The sequence below is a fragment of the Euleptes europaea genome, chromosome 9 (assembly GCF_029931775.1).
Source record: "Euleptes europaea isolate rEulEur1 chromosome 9, rEulEur1.hap1, whole genome shotgun sequence".
Taxonomy (NCBI): Eukaryota; Metazoa; Chordata; class Lepidosauria; order Squamata; family Sphaerodactylidae; genus Euleptes; species Euleptes europaea.
In genome coordinates this window covers 82992869-83014247 of record NC_079320.1, presented here as the reverse complement: position 1 = coordinate 83014247, position 21379 = coordinate 82992869, and the positions used below count along the sequence as shown (strand labels likewise).

Below are 21379 nucleotides of genomic sequence, written 5' to 3'. Positions count from 1 at the left end.
ATTGATGTAGAACCATCGCTATCCCCAACCATGGAGGAGATGGAGGTGACAGAATGGCTTGCACCACTGTGGACTGTATAGGTAAGTGGAATGCAGTTTCAAATGCTCCTTCATATTTAAAAAACTCCCTGCAGATAGAAAACTAGCTCAACTGGGGAAAGCTGTTCTGCATGCTCTCTTGGCTTTTTGTTGGCAGAGAGCTTTTAATGTAGGGGAGCCATTACAAAATACAGTCTTCTACCTTCAACCAGAATTGGTGCAGTCCTTTCTACCACCTCAGCATTCCAGCACTTCCTTCCCATCAACCTCGTTCTCCACCATGGCAATCAAGCCTCTGTCATACATTCGAAGGGAATTTGGACACAGGATGTTCAGAGAGCATTTGACTGTTTCAGGTACACCCTGTGCCAGATGGAAAGTGGAAAACAAATGTTTTTTTCTGGGCAGTGTAGTGTGTGTCAGAGTCATTAGCCAGTGAGCCTAAGTTCTACGATCTTCTTTCGGATCAGAATAATGACTGCATCTTGTCCAGTACCCATGTAGATGTTTTAAGTACACTGAGACGGATCTGACCATTATCCTACCACTCCAGTGAGCAAAGAGCTTAAGGAGCTTTCCTCCAACTTAAGCAACTCTTCCACTGAAGCCTGGAGAAAGGCCTCAAATGTTACTCGGTGGAGTGGTAGGATAGGCGTTGGATCCTCCCCATTGACTTCCCTGAGCTCACAATGCACTACCAATGGTTCCTCTGCAGGCTAGTGTTGTGACTGGAGACCGCGTTTGGAGAATGCCTCTCTATGAACACTACACAAAACAGGTTACAGATGCTCAGCTTGCCGATCTCAATAACATTGGAAAATACAGGTATGTTACTAAATTGAAATAACAGAACCCATAGTTGCTGCTACTACATGAAACTGCTCCTTCAAGTCCTTGTGTCAAACAGGAATAAGAACGAGAAGACACAGTACAGGAGAGAACTCAGAGAGCCTCTCATGCCATGGAGGCAAGAGTAGCTTAAAGTGCCCGTTGCTTGGATTTGCATGTGAACGGGGGGAGGCCAGGCAGTTTAGTTTGAGGAATATACCCCTGCAAATCAGGAGAAACCATGGGTTGGTGCTAAGTCTGAATTGACAATCAGTCCTTGGGACCATCCCTCAGCCTCCACAAGCTGCTGCTCCAAAGATGAGATGGAAATCTAAAACAGCTGTTATCCATGCTTTCTAGATCTGAAAGTTGAAACCCTGGTTTGGGTTCTAAAGATCTTCCTCACAGGCCATGCTGTCTGTGTCCCTGTTTTCAAAGTTGAGGTGGTTGGAGACTAGAGACAGGGCTTTTTCAGTGGTGGTACCTCACCTTTCCCCATGAGGCTTACTTAGCACATACCCTACCGTCTTTTACATGCTAGGCCAAAACATTTTGTTTTACCCATGATCTTGTAATCATTTTTATAGACTGCTTCTAGCTCAGGAGCACTCATGCACAACACTAATTTTAACTGGCTCCCTGTTTTATGTTTTTATGCTATGGCTGGGTGTTTACGGCTGAGTTCAGATTAATAACTTACATTGTTCTGTGCTTATGTTTTATTGTGCAGGCCGCATCAGACAGGTTCCTTGGATAGGGGGGCACAGAAATTTTATACATTAATAAATTAAGTGTCTGAATTGCACTTGCTTGGTGTACGATTTTTTACTCGTAAGTAAATAAAGAGGAATAATAACGGTAGCGCTTCTCTTTCCTGTCAGATCTGGCGGTGCGTGCACAGCTGCTGCCTTCTTGAAAGAATTCGTAACCAGTTCTCATTGGGCTCACTTGGATATTGCTGGTGTGATGGAGAATAAAGACGAAGTTCCGTACCTTCGGAAAGGCATGGCGGGGCGGCCCACGCGGACGCTAGTCGAGTTTGTTACCCGTCTGAGCCAAGACAAGAAGAGCATCTAGAAAGTGGCTTGACCTCCCATTGTGTAGCCCCCAGCCTTAAAAATCAGTTATTTGGTTAATTTTGAAACTGGTGCAGAAATGAGCTGGTGTCCCAATGAGTATAAATTATCTGCTAAAATACCCAAAGGACAACATGGAGTTTCCTGCATATTTAAAAGAACAAAACAAAAACAATAATGATGGACTTCAAATTCATTTGTAAAAAGCTGTCACCTTTTTTTATTATGCCAATGAGGCATCTCAGAGCTGTTTTTATACAGTTAGTACTGAGGGAGCAATCACAAATCAGACTTTGTAACCAGAACTATACATCTATCACAAGCAATAAACTGAACTTTGAAACCTCCTGAGTATTGATTCTCATAACCCCAGCATTGAGAGAGGTGGTTCTCAGGTATTCCTAGCAAAATACTGAAAAGAATGTTACCATGCCCACATCTCCAATCAGACCTGGTATGACTGCTGTTATTGCTGGAGCATCATCCATGTGCATGGTGCTTATGTAAGACTTAGCAATTGAAAAAATTGACGGGGGCAATAGAGAAATTGTGAAAACTATGCAGTCATTCCAGATTCATTTCAGTAGGGGAGTTGTGCCAAATGCTTCATGGGAAAGATGAGGGTGGAGAGAGAGGCAGCACATAGCAGTTCTCGGCATAAGGGGCTATGAGGAAAATAGGGCGAAGTTGTTTGAGAGAGGGCAGCTGAAGGTGGTGGAGTAAAGTACTGGAGTGGGGCAGGCAGCAGGAGAGCACATGGATGGGAGGGATTGGTGGTAGAGAGCCTACTTCAGGGTACACTGACGTCAGCCTGCTACCACCCCCACCCCCTCCATATGCTTTCCTTCTATCTGCCCCACTCCAGTACTCATGCCCCTCACTAAACGTGGCCCAGTATTGTTGGGGAGGAACATGAATAGCAGAAGCACTTCTGGTAGTCATGACAGCAGCACTATTCTGCCCATCTGGCAAGTCGTATCCATGAGTACACGGGCAGTTGTGAAGGTGTGAGGTGGGAAGGCTCATGAGCACGGGAAGGATGCAGAGGCACAAGGGGAGAAGGTGGAAAGGGAGGGGCAAGTGGAGCCTTGGGCATTCTCTGCTCAGGGCCCTCCAAGGTCCGGAACTGGCCCTGGTTTCAGGCCAGGAAATATCAGGTTATATGAGCTGAGAGGGGAAGGCTTGGAAGGTAAGGAGGAAGAGTTTGTGCTGGATCCAGGTGCAGATAGGAAGCCAACAGGAGAGATTTAAGGAGGAAAGTCACATGGCCAGAAAAAGAGTTGTTTTTTATATGCTGACTTTACCACTGAAGGAAGAATCAAACCGGCTTACAGTCACCTTCCCCCTTCCCACAACAGACACCCTGTGAGGTAGGTGGGGCTGAGAGCGTGTGTCTAGCCCAAGGTCACACAGCTGGCTTTATATGGAGGAGTGGGGGGGCGGAATCCAGTTCACCAGAAATAGCATCCACCATTCATGTGGAGGAGTGGGGAATCAAACCCGGTTCTCCAGATCAGCCCACTGTCCAAACCACCACTCTTAACCACTACACCACATTGGAGGGGATAGTTTTGGGCCGAAGAATGCTGGGGAGGGGTTGAAGTACGAGAACTAAAGTCGAGATAGGAGTGACAACCAAGGCATGAACCAGTTTGTGCTGAGCAGGCAGGAAAAGGTGGAATGCTGGCTTCAGGTTGGGAGGGAATGACTCAAGTAGCCACAGACGAATACAGAGAGTCAAAGCCAAGGCCAGGGTCTCTTCAACAAGGTTGATGGTGATGCAGTCCAATCCAAGTTGGAATGTAGTACACTTTTGGTTGTCCCATCTCCAAAAGGGTCTCTTGGAGCTAAACATTTACAACTGAACAGATCAAACTAATGAGGAATGACCAAAGAAATTAGTTTTAAGTTTAGAAAGAAAAAGTAATGGGGAGGGGAGGAAATATTGTGACAACCCCCAGGGTTTCAGACTGGGAGCTCAGCCCTGTTCCTAGGGCTGGGTTCCACCAGTTCCTCCTCAGCCTGCCAGTACCTGTGCCTACCCTAGTGTAACACCCTTCAGAGCCAATCCCTCGACCAGTTTCCTAGCTTAGGTCCCTCCTGACGCAATCCTTCAGTCCCAGAGTTTGGCTAGGGGTGCCCTGACCAGTCCTTGCCCAGCCAAGTCTCGTTCACTGTGTTCACTTCCTCAGGGCACCCAGACCAGCCTGCCCCTGAGCTGTCCACTTCTGACTCGCCTGCTGCTGCTGCTGCTGCCTCCGGCCCTGCGCTGGCCTAAGTCAGCTGCTGCTGCTCCCTTTTCTCGCTGCCTCGGGCCTCCTCCTCCTTCTGGCTTGCAGCTGGATTTTAAGAACATAAGAAAGGCCCTGCTGGATCAGACCAAGGCCCATCAAGTTCAGCAGTGTGTTCACACAGTGGCCAACCAGGTGCTTCTGGAAGCCCACAAGTAAGACGACTGCAGCAGCATTTATCCTGCCTGCGTTCCACAGCACCTAATGTAATAGGCCTGCTCCTCTGATACTGGAGAGATAAGGTATGCATCATGACTGGTATCCATTTTGACTAGACTTTGAAGACCCTCACGCCTGGGTCTGTCTCCACCCCACACTTCATGCCCCATGGAGACACCTGGCTGGCTAGAATTATGAACAAGGGTAAGTGAAGAGAAACAAACTCTTCCCTGTCTCATAATACTAGAAGCTTTGGGGTCACCCCCAAGAAAGCTGGAATAAGGTTCTGAACAGAAAAAAAGTTAAGGCCTCATTTCCCCTGCACATAATTTAAGGAATTTTTTCATTGTCCAGCTTTCACACCCAATCACAAGAATTAATTTATGCCATATTATTCCCCGTTACTGTGATTGGGATAAACTAGTAGGATAAACCATTGTCCTGTGCCTTAAACAAATACGTTGGCGTGCACTGTTCAGGTTTCTCTCCCCCTATTCTACCATCCCAGCCCAACTGCATTAGTCTGTCTTACTAGGAATTTTTGCTGTTGGAATCAAATGGTATCATAGTTTGTAATCTGTTTACTGGTTAACCGAAACATTTGTTATCATACTTGTAATCTGCCTTGGATTAGGTCTCAGTAAGAAAAGCAAACTGTATGGAAATAGTACATAATACCAAATAACAACAACCATCAGCGCCAGCCTACCCTTTCCTGCCTGCTTAAGATAACTGAGGACTGGAGTCGTGTGGCATTTACAGTATTGCTTTTTTTAAACAGTTAAAAGCTGCTCCCACACCAGCCCCGTTTCCCACAACAAAGCAATTTGGGAGGGGGGGAGTTGCTGCCAACCAATCAGAAGCCTGGATTCTCCCTTTGTTTCCTAGCAACGTACCCTCACAAAATGGCGTCCAAACAGGCCCGCCCTCTACGACCAAGGAAACGCTCTAGGACTTCCGAGTCTATGGTCCAAGGCCCGCCTTTTCCTCACGGCGTCATCGCCTCCGCCTCGTCGGTCTGCAGACAGCGCGCCTGCGCAGTAGCGCACTCCGGCCTCTGCTCGGTTGCCATGGCGGCTGGCTTGAGCGGGATGTTCGGGAACCAGGGCCAGGTCCCCCCTCCGCCGCCCGCTCCCCCTCCTCCTCCGGTCGCCCCCAGCGGCCCAGGCCCTGCCGGCCTCCTGCCCCTGAACCCCGCGGGGCTGCGGAATCCCAACGGCACCCTGGTGGATGAGCTGGAGGCCTCTTTTGAGGTAGGCGGGGCGGGAAGGAGGGAAGCCATGAAGGGGAGAGCGGAGGAGGGTCGCTGCGCCCCCCTTTCCATGGATGGGGGGGGGGTCTTGGTCGGAATGACAGCACGCAGTCGTCACTTCCGGTTCGTAGAACTGAATTGGCCGTTCAACCCAACAAAGGTCTACGGGTTGTGCTCTGGGACGGTTTGTCATTGGTTGTTCAGTCCGGAACCGGAAGTTGCGCCATGATTGCGGCCTGGAGCAGTTTGTCTCTACTCCCCTTGTCTGCCTTCGTAGCCGGCTGGCCAAGGAGTGTGGGCTTTCCTGAAACCCTTGCCTGCCTTTCCTCTCCTTTACACCTTTTCGAAGGGGAATAACGCTTTGCACACCTATGCAGCTGCCGGAGGTGGCTAAGCTACCCCTCTGAAATTCATCCTTACATACAAATGGTCACCCTTGTTGTTGCCACCGTAAAGACAAGAAAAAAGGTATCCATTTTATAGTTGTGTTTTTGGTCATCATTGGGACTAACTTGGAGTCCACAATGACTGGAGAAAGGTGGACAAAAAATGCTCCAGACCAATACATAAATCCTAGATGGGTGGCTGCAGTGTGACAAAAGCACGAAAGAGACTTCGGGCTCATTAGAAACTAGTGGCTTTATTTTGGCTGAAGCCATGCTTATAGGAAGCATGAAGTGTCCTCATTTTGAAGATAAATACACAAGGGAATACAACCCCAACTCAGAAACTGAATTAGGTACCAAGAAGTTTGAGCAGAAGCAATGTTAAAAAGGAATTAAAATAAGTTTATTGCACAGGGCCATTAAAATTAAAAACATAGGCCTTGAATTTAGCCTCTAGATGGAAACCAGCAGATGCAAGTAGTACATTGACATAGTACCAAAGCTAACAGATCCTGCTTCTGTCCCTCCGTCTGTAGGCCAACAAAAAAATCTCAATTCTGTTGTATGCAGACAACATGGCTCTATTATCTTTAACCAGAGTTGGTTTTAAAAGGCTCCTTAATAACCTGGGTGAGTATTGTAGCGAAGAAAAACTCGCAATCACTCCAAAACTAAGTTCATGGTCTTCAGGAAAAGACCTAAAAAGTTTCCCTGGAGTATACAAGGACATCAGATTGAGCAATGTAAACTCTTTAAATACTTGGGCATTATATTCAGTGAAACTCTGAACTGGAACATCCACCTCTCAAGATCTTCAGCCTTAAAGACCATAGAACCTATTCTGACATTTTATTACACCAAGGGTGGATTTCTTATAGACCCGGCTCTCAAACTCTATAATAATAAGGTTATTCCTCACTTATTGTATGTTATTGAAATAGGGGGGTGGAAAGAACAAATTCTATCTAACTTAGAAATTATTCAGAATATGTTCATGTGGCGCATCTTGGCTTTGCCAAAAGGAACACCAGCGGCCCCGATGAGGGCAGAACTTGGCCTCCCCTCAATGAAAGCTCGAGCTTAGTTTATAATCCTGAAAACACTGAAAAAATATAACTTAAAAAACACTGATTCAATCAGTAAAAGCATTTTTCACCTACTGCAAAATAGGGATACTGAGCGATCTAACTTCCTTGGTAACATCATCTCCCATTTCTCCATCCCAGACGGTATGCTCCGGCCCTCAGGGAGCAATTTAGAATTACGAGGTTGGGTCTATAAAGAAGATGCATTAATCAATAGCCATCTAGCTGCCCATATGAAATTCGCCCCATGTTCAAACTGATTTATAAAAAACCCTCATTTTAGAGCCCCCTCCCTGGCAGACATCACAACATACAGTCTCAGAGCAGCCCTTACATCACTGTGTTTCCAAACCATGCCCATGGAGCTACTTGCAGGCTGTCTTTAAAAAAAACCTCTGGCTCAACGCATTTGTATATGTGGTGGTTCGGTAGAAGATCTACCCCATTATGTTCTGGCCTGTCCTTTATACACTGAGCCCCGGAACAAGTTTCTGGCAAACATTCTTTCAGCGTCACAATTATCATCTGATGCTGACAGATTAGTCTATTTGTTATCAGATATGGACCCTTAAAAATGGCACAGTTTGGCCTGGCGGTCAAGAAAATCAGGCCGAAGGAAGTCACAAAAGGTGGTAAAGCTGGATAGAGCCAAATGGGCGTATTTTAATTTCTTACTTTCTATATTCTTTTAATGATTCCGGTTTTGTATATATTAACTTCTTGTTATATTGTTTTTGATTGTAATGGCCGAAGGCCTTATACAACAAGCGTGATCTGGATCTGGAAAAAAAAGTAGTACATTGAATAATACAAATAAATATCCACAAGTTGGTGACACACAAGTAAGACCACAATTACAATAAGCGGGACCAAATGCATTTGGGCCCAATGGGCCTTCCTCAGTGATCACTATACACACCAAGAATCTCTTGCTTTTGTACTGTCAAATATTAATATCAATCAACCTGATCTAAGGCTTGACCAGCTATATGCAGCAGAAGGCATGGTAATAAGATGGCAGTGTACTGAGGTAGTGGAATGCACTGTACCACTTCAGACAACAGGGAGGAGACTATATTTGTCAGAATGCAGAGTTCCTGGACATTAATAATTCTCTGTAGATGGAAAACTAGTATGCATTAGTTGTAATTGCAGCAAATTTTTACATTGGGGAGCATTACAATTAAAAATCTGTGCCATCTCACCTGCAGCTAGAAGCAAATGCTACGGCCTCGTAATTCAACCACCAGAATTCTGCTGCATTTGTAGACCAAGTTTCAGGCAAGATGTAGTTTACGATTTCTGTCTTGTTACGTATCATGTAGAGTCGATGTTTTATGAGATTTAGTTCCCTGAACACAGATCAATCAAACGGTTTCTGTCCTTTGGTGATATTCTCAGCGAATAAGAACAGTTTGGCAGAATGGTATCCTGTTCATGTCATTGGTAATAGCTGCAAAAAATCTCTTCCTTGTGGTCATATTCCATGTTGTACAAAAGTGGATCATGTGAGGTTCTAAGTGACTTCTCACGAGCTGTCGCTCTGTTTAAGAAATCTCTGTTCATTAATCATGAGTTTTGAATTGATGAATTAATTGATGTACGGTACATTCCATGGGAATAAAGCAATAGCTCTGAAGAGCAAAACAAAATATTTTTATGTGTATATGTTGCAGTGACCACTGTCAGAGAAGAGGCATTATCTCCAGTTTAAATACAAAGAAGAATTTCTCCTCTGAGACAGTGCTTGACACCTTCAGTTTTGATACAGACTTGGATTTAAAAGGACATTTTAAAAAACTGGCTGCCTGAATAAATAGGTGTATCTGACTAGACTTCTAAAAGATTTTTTAATCTACTAACTTAATATGAATCAACTATATTTTGCAGTCTTGCAAAGAGAATAGCTAAAGGGTTGCTGTTGCCTGTTGCAAGGACAGATTGCTTAATTCGCTGGAATGAAAGCAGAGTTGTATGCTTATAATGTAGACTGCATGCCCTTTTATTTGTAGTGATTGCTATTATATATTTTTCTGATTATGTAGGCTTGCTTTGCTTCCCTCGTGAGTCAAGATTATGTGAATGGAACGGACCAGGAAGAAATTAGAACTGGTAAGCATGTGTATCCATCTTTATTTGGTGATGGGGATCACTAGGACTGGAATGTTCTCAATTTTACCTGCTTCACAGCGTTCACAAATTTTGATACTATACTATACTATACTATACTTGGAACACTTTTTTCCTGGATGAAATATATTTCACTGTCTACTTGGAACAATACATAAATGTTTCCTCCAACAATGGGCAGGCATCATCCCTCAACAGTCCCATGAATATTGCCACAGGGCATCCTGTCTTCTCTTTGTCTATTCAGTCAGGTCTCCAGGATGGGACTGTTTGTGTGTGATTCAGGGATTCTCCCATGTCTGTCACCTGGTATGTGTCTGGAACCATGTCACTGCCCGTTTACTCTCAAGAGAGGAGTGAACAATGCCTTACTGCTCTCAGGGGCAAACAGTAGTGGATGCATCTAAAACGTTAGCTGAAGCTCTTAAAGCACACTTCAGACCCTCTGGCTGCACACAGGTGGGAAATTGCCAGGCTAGACTGTGCTCTCACCCATCATTTGAATACATCGGTATTTCAATTGAATACATCAGTATACTCTCCCATCTGTATATCTTCTCTACATGTACTGATCTCATAGTACTGAGTTATGTTCAAAAACTGTAATTTTGGAGTGCTATGACTTTTTTGTTGCCTTATCAAGGTTCTTATGTTTTTCATAAAGGTTGGAAGGAAAACTTTTCTTGAAATACTTTCTGCATGTTGTGTATGCAGCTTGCTAAACAGAGATCTCATGTTATTTTTTGTGAGCTCACTATCTTGACAATTGGACATTATATATATATATATATTTTAAGTTAGGTTTTTAAAAATAGAAACGGTTGTCTCCATAGGCATGTTTTTAAATACTAATATTTTACTCAATGCCCTGACCTGGATAGCCCAGGCTAGCCTGATCTCGTCAGATCTCAGAAGTTAAGCAGGGTTGGCCCTGGCTAGTATTTAGATGGGAGACCTACAAGGAATACCAGGGTCATGATGCAGAGGCAGGCAATGGCAAACCACCTCTGAACGTCTCTTGCCTTGAAAACTCCACCAGGGGTCACCATAAGTCAGCTGTGACTTGTCAGCAAATATATACACACACACACACAATAATGTTGACCTTTTCTCAAATTATTCTATTACTGGATTGCTTTGTAAATTTGTTTGTCTTGCTGATTTCATTCAAAATAGTTTTAAAATCTTGTTTCTCTGCCTCTTCATTAGGTGTTGACCAGTGTATTCAGAAGTTTTTGGATGTTGCCAGACAAACAGAATGCTTTTTCCTGCAAAAAAGGTTACAGCTATCTGTCCAGAAACCAGAGCAAGTAATTAAAGAGGTAAGATGTTACTTTTAATTTCTCTGCCTGTTAAATCTCAGTCTTAATTGTGATCATTCTGCAGTGATTTTAGTGGAATGTTGTTTTTCCATAAGCGTGTTCAGAATTACAGCCCTAGTCTTACTGAAGTCATTGGATGTAAGCCCATTGAACATGAGGTATTTCAGCTTTTCTTGGTTACAGATTGACCTGACTCAATGAGTTTCTTTTCACTTTCTTTAAAAAAATCATATCTGCATGGATTGAGATTGTTAATGTCCATTCATTTTTGCAGCAGTTTGGAACTAAAAACAGAAATGTAAGAAGGAATCTTCGTGCTGTGCTGGACACTTAGCTGTGGTTTAAATTACCGTATTTTCCGGCGTACAAGACGACTGGGCGTATAAGACAACCCCCCCATTTTTACAGTTAAAATTTAGAGTTTGGGATTGTCCCGAGTCCGCGGCCTAGGGTTGGCCCTCAGGACTGCGCCCCAACCCCGCGGCCGCCCCCAGACCTCCTGGAGTGGCCCAACCCGAGTCCGCGGCCTGGGGCCAGCCACCGGTCCTCCTGGGGCGGCTCAACCCCCGGGGACATGGACAGAGCGGAGGCGGCTCCCCAGGGAGATTCTCCTGTCCGGCTCGGAATTCAGCATCCGGCGTATAAGACGACCCCCGACTTTTGAGAAGATTTTCTTGGGTTAAAAAGTAGTCTTATACGCCAGAAAATACAGTAGGTCTTTGACCTGAACAATGTATTTTTCATAATTCCATTTAAAGCAATGAAAGCATCGTCAGCATTTTAGAACTCCAGTGAAATGAGAGCAAACCATAATAATAATGATGAAGAGCAGCTAGATGGACTCTAGAGCAGGGGTGTCAAACATGCGGCCCGCGGAGGACTTTTCTCCAGTCTGCAGAGCCAAGGCAGCCAGCCCCCCTCCCCCCTTTCTGGTCTTCCTTGGGATGGAGCAGCCCCGCGAAGCCCAGCCAGCAGCCCTCCCCCTTCCCTCTTTCTCTCCCCTCATTTTCTCTCCCTCTTTCTTTCTCTCTCTTTCTCTCTGTCCTCCCTTCTCTCTGTCTTCCCTCTTCCCCTCTCCCTCCCTCCCCCCTTTCTTTCTCTCCGTCTCTCCATCTTTATCTCCTATCTGTTTCACTCTTTCTGTCTCCCTCTTTATCCCTCTTTCTTCCTCTTCTCTCTCTTTTTCTACCTGTCTTTCTGGACTGGGAGAGGGCTGCAGGCTCACCAGTCAAGGCAGCCACCCCCCTCAATTTAAAATTAAAAAAAAATTAATGCCAGGGACTAGGGATACAAATTTTATAGAAGACACATTATAAAAGTCAGTTAATGATATTTTTTAACTTTATTTTTTACTTAAAATACAAACATACTTAAAACAATAACAAGACTGTTAAAGAAAAGAAAATACTGTAAGAATGTTATTGTTGTAAGCTTGTTTGTGTTTTAAGTAAAAAAAACACAATATCATTAATTGACTTTGCCTGTGTCTTTTATAAAATTTCTATCTCCAGTATCTGGCATTACATTCTGTGGTATTTATTAGGTACATATGGCCTGGCTTGACCAAGTGACATTTATATCATATCCGGCCCTTCTAACAAATGAGTTCGACACCCATGCTCTAGAGAGCAATTTATATTTGAATGTCCTCTTACGGGAAAGAGATGCTTTAAAGCTGTGGGGTGGAAGAAGAGGAAGAAGAGTTGGTTTTTATACCCCAATTTTCTCTAACTTTTTGGAGTCTCAAGCCAGCTTACAATCGCCTTCCCTTCCTCTCCCCACAACAGACATCTTGTGGGGTATGTGGGGCTGTGAGAGTTCTGAGAGAACGGTGACTAGCCCAAGGTCACCCAGCATGTGGAGGAGTGGGGAATCAAACCTGGTTCTCCGGATTAAAGTCCACCACTCTTAACCACTACAATCCAGTGGCTATACCAGTTCTGCCAATAGGTATAGTCCAGTATAGTTGGTGAAGAAGGGACTAGCATCTCTTTGGAGAACTGTTGTAGAGTCATAGTTAAAAAACTGATCTGGGAGCCCAGAAATTCCAGGTTCCTGTTTCACCTCAGTTATTGATTTATGGGGGGTGGGGGGGTTAAGGCGAGCCAGCATTTCTCAGCTAGTTGTTGTTCACTGTTTGTTCTTTTAATGATCACTTGGCCTTACAGCACTTTCAGGTCAAGGCCACACATAATATTTTGCATCCTTATGTTAGGTCTTCCACTTTGTAAGCAATGGAAGTTTGGGTAAATATACTTTGAAAGAAATAAGAGCTTGCAAATGTATCCTTATGCTCCCTGTTGCAAGTGCTTTGGCAGCCAGTGGTGTTGTGGCAGGAGTGTGAGGGATCCCAAAATTGAAGCCAGTCTCATACTCAGCCAAACCTACCTCACAGGGTTGTTGTGAGAATAAACCTGAGGAGTGGAGAATGTGTTAACCCACTCTGTGTCCTCATTGGGGAGAAAGGTGGGATATAAGTGAAGTAAATAAATACTCATCATCTTTCCCCAAGAAAGTGCTGATCTTTCCATCCTTTAGACAAAACATCAGGAGATTTGCTGAAAGTTTGCTTGTATTGCAACCAGTGTGGAAAACAGGTGGATTGCTTTCCATCAGAACCCTCTTAAGATACGCATTGTCAGGGGAAGGGAGCTGTCAGGCAAATACTACTTTGTTGTCGGTTCTAAAACAGATGTTCATTGGAACATAGTCTACATTAACAGGAACTGTACACTTGCAAAGAGTATTTATTTTAGTGTAGAGACTTTATTCAGTTCTTAAGACAGTAGAAAATGTATGAAAAGAGGTGGGGGTTTTTTGCCATCAAGTCATAGCTGACGTAAGGCAACCCCGTAGAGTTTTCAAGGCAAGAGACGTTCAGAGGTGGTTTGCCATTGCCTGCCTCCACGTCACGACCCTGGTATTCCTTGGAGGTCTCCCATCCAAATACTTGCCAGGGTCGAGGCTGAGAGTGTATGACAGACCCAAGGTCAAAGAATCATAGTTGGAAGGGACCGCCAGGGTCATCTAGTCCAGCCCCCTGCCCAATGCAGGAAATTAACAACTACCTCCCCCCCCCACATCCCCAGTAACCCCAACCCTCAGCCTGCAATGCAGGATCCCACAATCAAAGCACTCCCGACAGATGGCCATCCAGCCTCTGCTTAAAGACCTCCAAAGACGGGGATTCCACCACCCTCAGAGGCAGTGCATTCCACCATCGTTTTGGCAGAGTTAGCCTTCCAACAGATGTCAGGATAATTGAAATATCCCATTACTACTACATCTCTCTTTTTTGAATGTTTGGACATCTGTTCCAGGAAAGCATCATCTAACTCCTCAGTCTGGCTTGGGGGTCTATAATATACCCCCACAATGACATCACTATTTTTCTCCCCCTTAATTTTTACCCAGATGGTTTCAAACTGGGTTCCAGTGTCTAAGACCTAGATCTCCTTGCAGGTGTAATCACAGGTCACCCAACAAGTTTTCATGACAGAGTGGGGATTCGAACCTGGGTTTCCCAGATCCAAGTCTGACACCTTAACCACTGCACCACACTGGCTCTCGAAAAGGATATATTACAGAAACTATTTCTTGTGCTCAAAGGATCATAGAGTTTAGTTGGCATTTAGGTTTTGCAGAGGCAGTTCCTGTCTGTGTCTTGATTCCTATGTATCTGCCTTTCTGGTAGGATGTTTCAGAACTGAGGAATGAACTGCAGAGGAAAGAGGCGCTGATTCAGAAGCACTTGGGGAAGCTGCGGCACTGGCATCAAGTTCTAGAAGACCTCAATGTACAGCATAAAAAGCCTGCTGAAATGCCTCAAGGACCTTTAGCTTACCTAGAGCAAGCTTCAGCAAATATCCCGGCGCCTCTTAAGCAGACATGAACAAGAAAGAATGCTCATTCTTCTCATAGAACAGCATTTACACTTTTCGACCAAGTGATGTGGAACTTTTTAAAACCTTGTGCAGTCTGTATGGTGTAACTTTTTTTTTTTTAACTTTCAGCAATATTGTTAAGGTGGAAAATGCAATTTTTCATACAGGGAGCTGATTTCTTTTTGTGTGTGTTTTATCTGGGAGGGGAAAAAAGCAACTGCTTGTAGTGTGGGCTGCCTTCTGCTGAATGGTAATCTGGAAGAACAACCACAGCAGCTGCCTCTTAAATATTGCCTGGGTACCCTGGCAAACAGTACCTAAAAGAAAGACTCAGCCACCCTGAAGGGATTGCTTCTCAAGTATTATTGCCTTGCTTTTCTGGCTGAAGTGATCTCTTTTTGTTCCTGAAAGCACCTAGTTCTTGACTATCTCTTCAGGATAACTTCAGCTTTGTCGTTCAAAGCCACATCATGGAAGAACAGACGATAACCAAAAGAATAGGTAGCTACCCTGAATGGCATTACTATGATGGAATTCTTTGCAAGCCAAGAGCTACTTGCTGAACACTTTGAATGAACAAAGTAGAGAATAAAATCACACGCAAACAAATAGAAATAAAACTGTCTTTAATATCATCACCAAGGGGTCTCTTGGTTAAACCAATTTTATTCCGTTTTGTTTAGAAAATAGGCTTTGTTTCAACTGCAGCAGATTGGATCTAATGAATCATAGATGGAAACAAATTCACAGAATGGATCTCTCTTCCTCCTTCTCTGAAAAGCTGCTCAGAGGCAGAAAACCTTTGGGAATAGAGTGGATGGGGGTTTGTGACTTAAAGAGCATCAATAGAAATCACCCCTTGCGCATAAGCTCTTCTGTAAATGGAGGAAGAAGTTGTGCCAGGTACATGTAGTGATTTCTGCAAATTCTCCTTTCTTGCTGCAGCTCTCGCATCCGTGTACCCAAAGATCCTTCAGTTCAGTACACTGATGCACTGTGAAGGCACGCCAGTTAGTTTGAGGATGGGTAGGACTTCAGATTTGTATTTTTCTGGGAGCAAACATGTTATAAAGCAAGCTGTTTTTGAAACATAAGAGTTGTTTTAAAAGCACAGTATGATTTAGTGATTGTGGGCCGAGCAGGGGGGAAAACTTCAGCTATTCAAAGTAAAAAAACCCTACCCTGTGTATGCAAAGTCCCCCATCTGTCTAAGCAGCTCTTTGGGTCTCAGCCATAAATTGAGATCTCTTGAACCAGATGGTAGGGTATAAAAATTTTTAAAAAAATATTAAGTGGCACTGTAGCAGTATATGAATATATATTAAGGGGGAGGGTGCTGGATTGTAAAAACGAGAGGAAATTGAAATACTGTACTGTAAGGTACTGTAAGAATCACCTTGGAATGTCAGAAACAGTATGTGGGTTCCCAGTATGTGGGTTGCCAGACAGAGCAAATGCTTTGCCTGCAGATGGTCCTGTTTTCAATCCATGGCATCCTCAGTTAAAGGACTTCCATAGTAGGGCTGATCAGCAGATTCCAGTCAAAGTAGAGCAGTGATTCCCAATTCGTTCTCAGAACTCTAGAATTGAGCGGGTGCAGAGGAGAGCGACGAGGATGATCAGAGGCCTGGAGACCAAGCTGTACGAGGAAAGGCTGAGGGACTTGGGAACGTTCAGTCTGGAGAACAGGATGGTGTGCAGGGGACATGATTGCTTACTTTAAGTATTTGAAAGGCTGTCACTTAGAGGTGGGCAGGGAGCTGTTCCTGTTGGCAGCAGAGGATGGGCCTCACAATAGTGGGTTTAAATTATGGGCGGAGAGGTACTGGCTGGATGCTAGCTTTTTTTTTTTTACAGTAAATGTATTTCAGCAGTGGAATCGGCTACCTTGGGAGGTGGTGAACTCTCCTTCTCTGGCACTCTTCAAGCAGCAGCTGGATGACCACTTATCAGGGATGATTTAGGCAGATCTTGCATTGAGCAGGGGGTTGGACTAGATGGCCTGTATGGCCCCGCCCAACTCTATGATTCTTTTGGGTGTTTTTTTTACATTCCTGCTACTTTGGGATGTAGTAAACAGATGACAAAAAATACAGACACCAGTGTGTGTGATGAATTCAAGGTTATAAACATTAAAATCATGCATTCCTTATAAATACAAATAAATATAATTTTTAACTTCCAGTGCTTATTTAAACGTATCTGAACAAAGAGCACGCTTGTGTAGCATCCATTTCTGAACCAGTCTGCCACATGTGATCCCAGATACTGTACAATATGAATTTTTAAAAGCAATTGTTGACATACGTTCAGCAAATGGAAGTTGTATGAAAAACTATAAAATAAGACTTTAAAAAATGATCTGAATTGAATGAACATGGAAAATATAAACTTTTCCTTTCCAATAACTGGGATATATTGCCCATAATGTTAGTAGAGCCTAAGTATATTTCTGAGATATTAAAATACTGGTAATTCAGAGAAGAAGAAGAGTTGGTTTTTTAACCCCGCTTTTCTCTAAGGAGAAGCAGCTTACAATCACCTTCCCCTTTCCTCCCTCCCCACAACAGACACCTTGTGAGGTAGGTGGGGCTTAGAGAGTTCTGAAAGAACTGTAACTAGCCCCAGATCCCGCAGCAGGCTTCGTGAGTAGGAGTGGGGAATTGAATCTGGTTCACCAGATTAAAGTCTGACGCTCTTAACCACTATACCACACTGGCTCTAGACTTGGTGAGGACCAAGAGAATTTGTCAGTGGTAAACCCATTACTGTTTTTAAAACGTCAGCTTCACAACGTGGCAGTGGAGCGGCTTGTCTTCGCCCAGTCTTCAGTTGTAAATGCAGTGTTTCTTGGCTTGCGGTATTCAGTAAAGTGCCTTGTAAAGGGCACCATAGACTTACTTAATTAGAACAAGAAGACTGGCATATATGGATATAGAAATGGTCTTCCTCAGAAGGAGAAGTATTTGGTAAACCACTCCTGGGGTCGAGGGTCCTGTTTCAGAGCATCTTTGGGGTTTGCCATTTGGTTGCTTTGCAGCCTGAAAAACACACAAACCAAGATGTGAATAACCAGAGGCAGCAATAATTGTTGTTCAGATTGGGTGCACTAAGCCTGTGTCCATACACAAATGCCTGTTGCGCTGACATTGAGCTACAGCAATCGTGGCTGTAGGTACTGTGTGGCTAATGCCCTCCGGGAGATGAATGACTGCTACAGTGCGCTGGCAGTGCAATATTTAACAATCTGTGACTGCGGCCTAAGTTGCTATATGGCAGAATGACATTGCCCATGAGCTGGAGTTAATATGGAGATGTTTGCATGCAGTTCCGAAGACGTTTACAGCAAACAACCCCATTAGTGGAATCCGTTACTTGAGGCAGAACTAACTGAGGAGTTAAACTGGAAATAAAAGAAACGTAAGGAATAAATAATTGTGTCAGCTACCTGCTCCCTAGTTCAGTTCAGACATCACACCAAATTATGATCTGCATTACCTGTAGCTTAGAACTGAGACAGTGATCTGATCCTTTCTAATATACTACAAACTACTGTTTACAGCTGCTGATATGCTTTCATTTCCCATCTGTTTAGCTGTTAAATTCATAGGTTTGTACCTATTTCTGGGGGGCAACAACTGCTGGTGGAAACGTCACAGGTGTAACTATGGTTTGTCAATTCAGACACCATCCAAGCCATAATTAGCCCAAACTATCACATCTGCTTCTGAACCAGGCCCTAGTGTGTGGATCAAAAAATCCATACAATAGGGATAGAACCAGGGGATTTCTCTGGAAACCTGAGGGGAGAATATGATTTGCAAAAAAAGTCTGAAATCTAAAACAAACTTAAAAAAAAGAAAACCCTCAAAATAATAGAAGCAATGTTTGTAGCTTTAAGAGATTAATGTCCATTGAGAACTTTTTTTGGGGGGGGGTTACTAGGCAATCACAATATTGCTGGGCCTAACAAACCTTGGCTTTTGTCAGTCAAAGACAAGGCTGTGGAGACATTGGATAAGGCGAAAGATAGAAGGGAGTAGAGCAGGGGTCCCTAACCCTTTTGAGCCTGCGGGCACTGTTGGAGTTCTGGCACGGCACGGTAGGCACGGCAACAAAATGGCTGCCGCAGGAGGCAGAACCGGCCACAAAAGGATGGCCTCAGCTTAACTTCAGTAACACAGTGTGGATCCTTGTGCTGTGGTGGGAGCTGCTGCCAAAGCAACATTAAAAAAAACCTGCACAGCCCATCAAATCTCCAGTAGTCCATCAGAGGTCTTGCTGGGCAAAAGGCCTACCTGGCCCCCTTCCACTTCCTAACAACAGTTGGCAGGCACCAGAAAAGGTGTCAACAGGCGCCATGGTGCCCACGGGCACTACGTGAACCCCTGAAGTAGAAGAACTGGGGAAAGGGGAGAAGGAGAACCTGGTGTGATGAGAACAGAAAAAGGGAGGGGGGGGGCAGAAAAGGAAAGGAGATAAGCTGCCAGGGAGTGGGAAGGAGGGAATGCTGAAGACAGGGCAGCTAAAGGTAGCTTGGTTGCTGGGGGGGCCGAGGTGAGAAGGAAGCAATGAAGGTAAAGGGTATGGGGCTTGTCAGTGGGAGAAAAGGAGGAAATAGTGTCGGGAGAGGAATACAGGGGGAATGAGATACTCCCCACAAGTCCCCCACTTGTGGTTTACAGGTCAGTTCAAATGTTACGCCATAGTGAAGCGTTATGAATGATTTGGCATGATGTCTTCATTAGAAGCTTAGTATGCTAAAATAGTCCAGAAAGCAAATTCCTAAAAACTAGGGTGGAATATCTGAATACTCAGCCCCCTCTTCAAAAATGACACAGTTAAAAAGAGGCTTGCGTAAACAAGGATTAGCTGTAACCTGATTTCTATCTGTAACTTCTTACTTCCTTGAATGTAGGGAACTGTGGGAGTAACCTCAGCAGGTATACTCAGGAATTGGGGTTGCCAACCGCCAGGTACTAGCTGGAGATCTTCTGCTATTACAACTGATCTCCAGCCAATAGAGATCAGTTCTCCTGGAGAAAATTGGCTGCTTTGGCAATTGGACTCTATGGCATTGAAGTCCCTCTCCTCCCCAAACCCTGCCCTCTTCAGGCTCCGCTCCAAAAACCTCCTGCCAGTGGCAAAGAGGGATCTGGCAACCCTATCAGGAATGTCCCATTTTATTCAATGGGACTTGCTCCCAGAACAGTCTTCTTTCTTGGGAGTAAGCCCCACTGCAGCCTACGGCTGCAATCCTAAGCACAATTTACTAGAGAGTAGGTCAATGGGATTTCCTTGAGTTTAGTGGGATTTACTTCTCAGTATACATGCTTAGGATTGCGCTTTTTCTATTTGCACATTTCCATATTCTCAAAAACATATTTCTTTACACCTCTCCTTTCTTCCTAACAGGGACCCAGAGCCGCTCGCATCATTCCACTCTCCTCCATTTTATTCTCACGGCAACCCTGTAAGGTAGGTTAGGCTGAGAGAGTGTGACTGGCCCAAGGTCACTCAGCGAGCATCCATGGCACGAGCGGGGATTCAAACCCAGGTCTCCAAGATACCAGTCCCACACTCCTAGCTACCACACCACACTGGCTCTCATAGCATGTACCTGCACATATATAAAATGTAACCCAGATACTGAAGGACTAGGAAATGAATTCTACAACACCAAACCATGTTCCAGAGCACAATATGTTACTGCAGGGATTCCCTTGCTCTAGGCTACCATCTCAGGTATTGGTCCTAACCAGTACAGCACCTGCTGAATTCAGTCAACATGTTTCTGAACAGTGACTGCACGACACTCTCTGTGTGTGGCAAAGGTCTTCTCACCTCCAAACCGCAAAGGTGTGGATACATACCAATTAAGGGCTACTTGCCATGATTAATAGATATTGCAACTGTACGACCATCCCCATGTATACAAATGCAATTTTACTTAAAAGGTTTTATGCACTATGGGAAGGTACACACACACATAACCAGATCATGTTGCATTGTGATGCACAGTTTTAATGTTTGTAATCTGATTAAAACTTTTGTATTATACTTTTAGCTTTTTAATTGACAGTGATAGTACTACAGTGAAAGTTTCTTTTGTCAACCCTTCTGGTTCCCTATATATGAACCCCTTACAAGAACAGTACTGAAGAAGTGAGCTGTGGCTCATGAAAGCTCATACCCTGCCAGAAATTTTGTTATAGTAGAAAAGGGCAAGAGTCCAGTAGCACCTTAAAGACTAACAAAAATATTTTCTGGTAGGGTATGAAATTTTGTTATTCTTTAAGGTGCTACTGGACTTTTGCTCTTTTCTTCTTAAAAACATGCTGTGTGTGTAAAGTGCCACCAAGTCACAGCCGACCTATGGCAACCCAGCAGGGTTTTCAAGGCGAGAGACTAACAGAGGTGGTTTGCCATTACATTCCTCTGCATAGCGACCCTGATATTCCTTGGTGGTCTCCCATCCAAATACTCAACAGGCTGACCCTGCATAGCTTCTGATGAGATCAGGCTAGCCTGGGCATTCCAGGTCAGGGCATAAAAATATTGACCAGGATCTAAAGAAACCCAAAAGCATGTTTATGCTCAGATGGGCTCATGTGGAGTTTTGCTTCTGGTGGCCTCTGACACTGTCATGGATCCTGCACCAGAGGGTCCCCCAACCACACAACTAGCTTTTTAGAAGGTCATGGAGATCTGCAGTGAAGAGAGGCCACCCAAGGGGTCCCACCACATGAACAGCAACCAATCTTCCATAGTTTTTGTATCCCAGCCAACTGCACTGTACACACATGGTTCTAAATAGACACACAATTTTAGCAACTATTTTGGCAGCCTGTGCCCCTGATCTTCCTCTTGTTGTTATTTTTTCTGCCTGTCAGAGCGCTCTGAAGCTTAACATTCTGCCACTGATTC

General features: G+C 44.3%; 3 protein-coding genes across 3 annotated transcripts in view; 2 read left to right on the top strand and 1 right to left on the bottom strand.

The window, feature by feature from the left end:
- LAP3 (leucine aminopeptidase 3) overlaps window positions 1-1946 on the top strand; it is a 32007-nt gene extending 30061 nt beyond the window's left edge. Inside the window, exons 12-13 of the mRNA XM_056855111.1 lie at window positions 755-864; window positions 1749-1946. Coding sequence (XP_056711089.1) covers window positions 755-864; window positions 1749-1944 — 306 coding nt within the window. The 3' untranslated portion in view covers window positions 1945-1946. The remainder of the gene's footprint in view (window positions 1-754; window positions 865-1748) is intronic.
- A 3352-nt stretch (window positions 1947-5298) lies between these two features.
- On the top strand, window positions 5299-14463 carry MED28 (mediator complex subunit 28). Its single transcript, XM_056855110.1, has 4 exons — window positions 5299-5646; window positions 9162-9228; window positions 10456-10568; window positions 14263-14463. The coding sequence occupies exons 1-4, from the start codon at window positions 5299-5301 to the stop codon at window positions 14458-14460; spliced, it is 726 nt and encodes a 241-aa protein (XP_056711088.1). The 3' UTR covers window positions 14461-14463.
- Window positions 14464-17377: 2914 nt separating this feature from the next.
- FAM184B (family with sequence similarity 184 member B) overlaps window positions 17378-21379 on the bottom strand; it is a 107778-nt gene continuing 103776 nt past the window's right edge. The window contains exon 17 of the mRNA XM_056855109.1: window positions 17378-17493. Within this exon, the coding sequence (XP_056711087.1) occupies window positions 17403-17493 (91 nt within the window). The 3' untranslated portion in view covers window positions 17378-17402. The remainder of the gene's footprint in view (window positions 17494-21379) is intronic.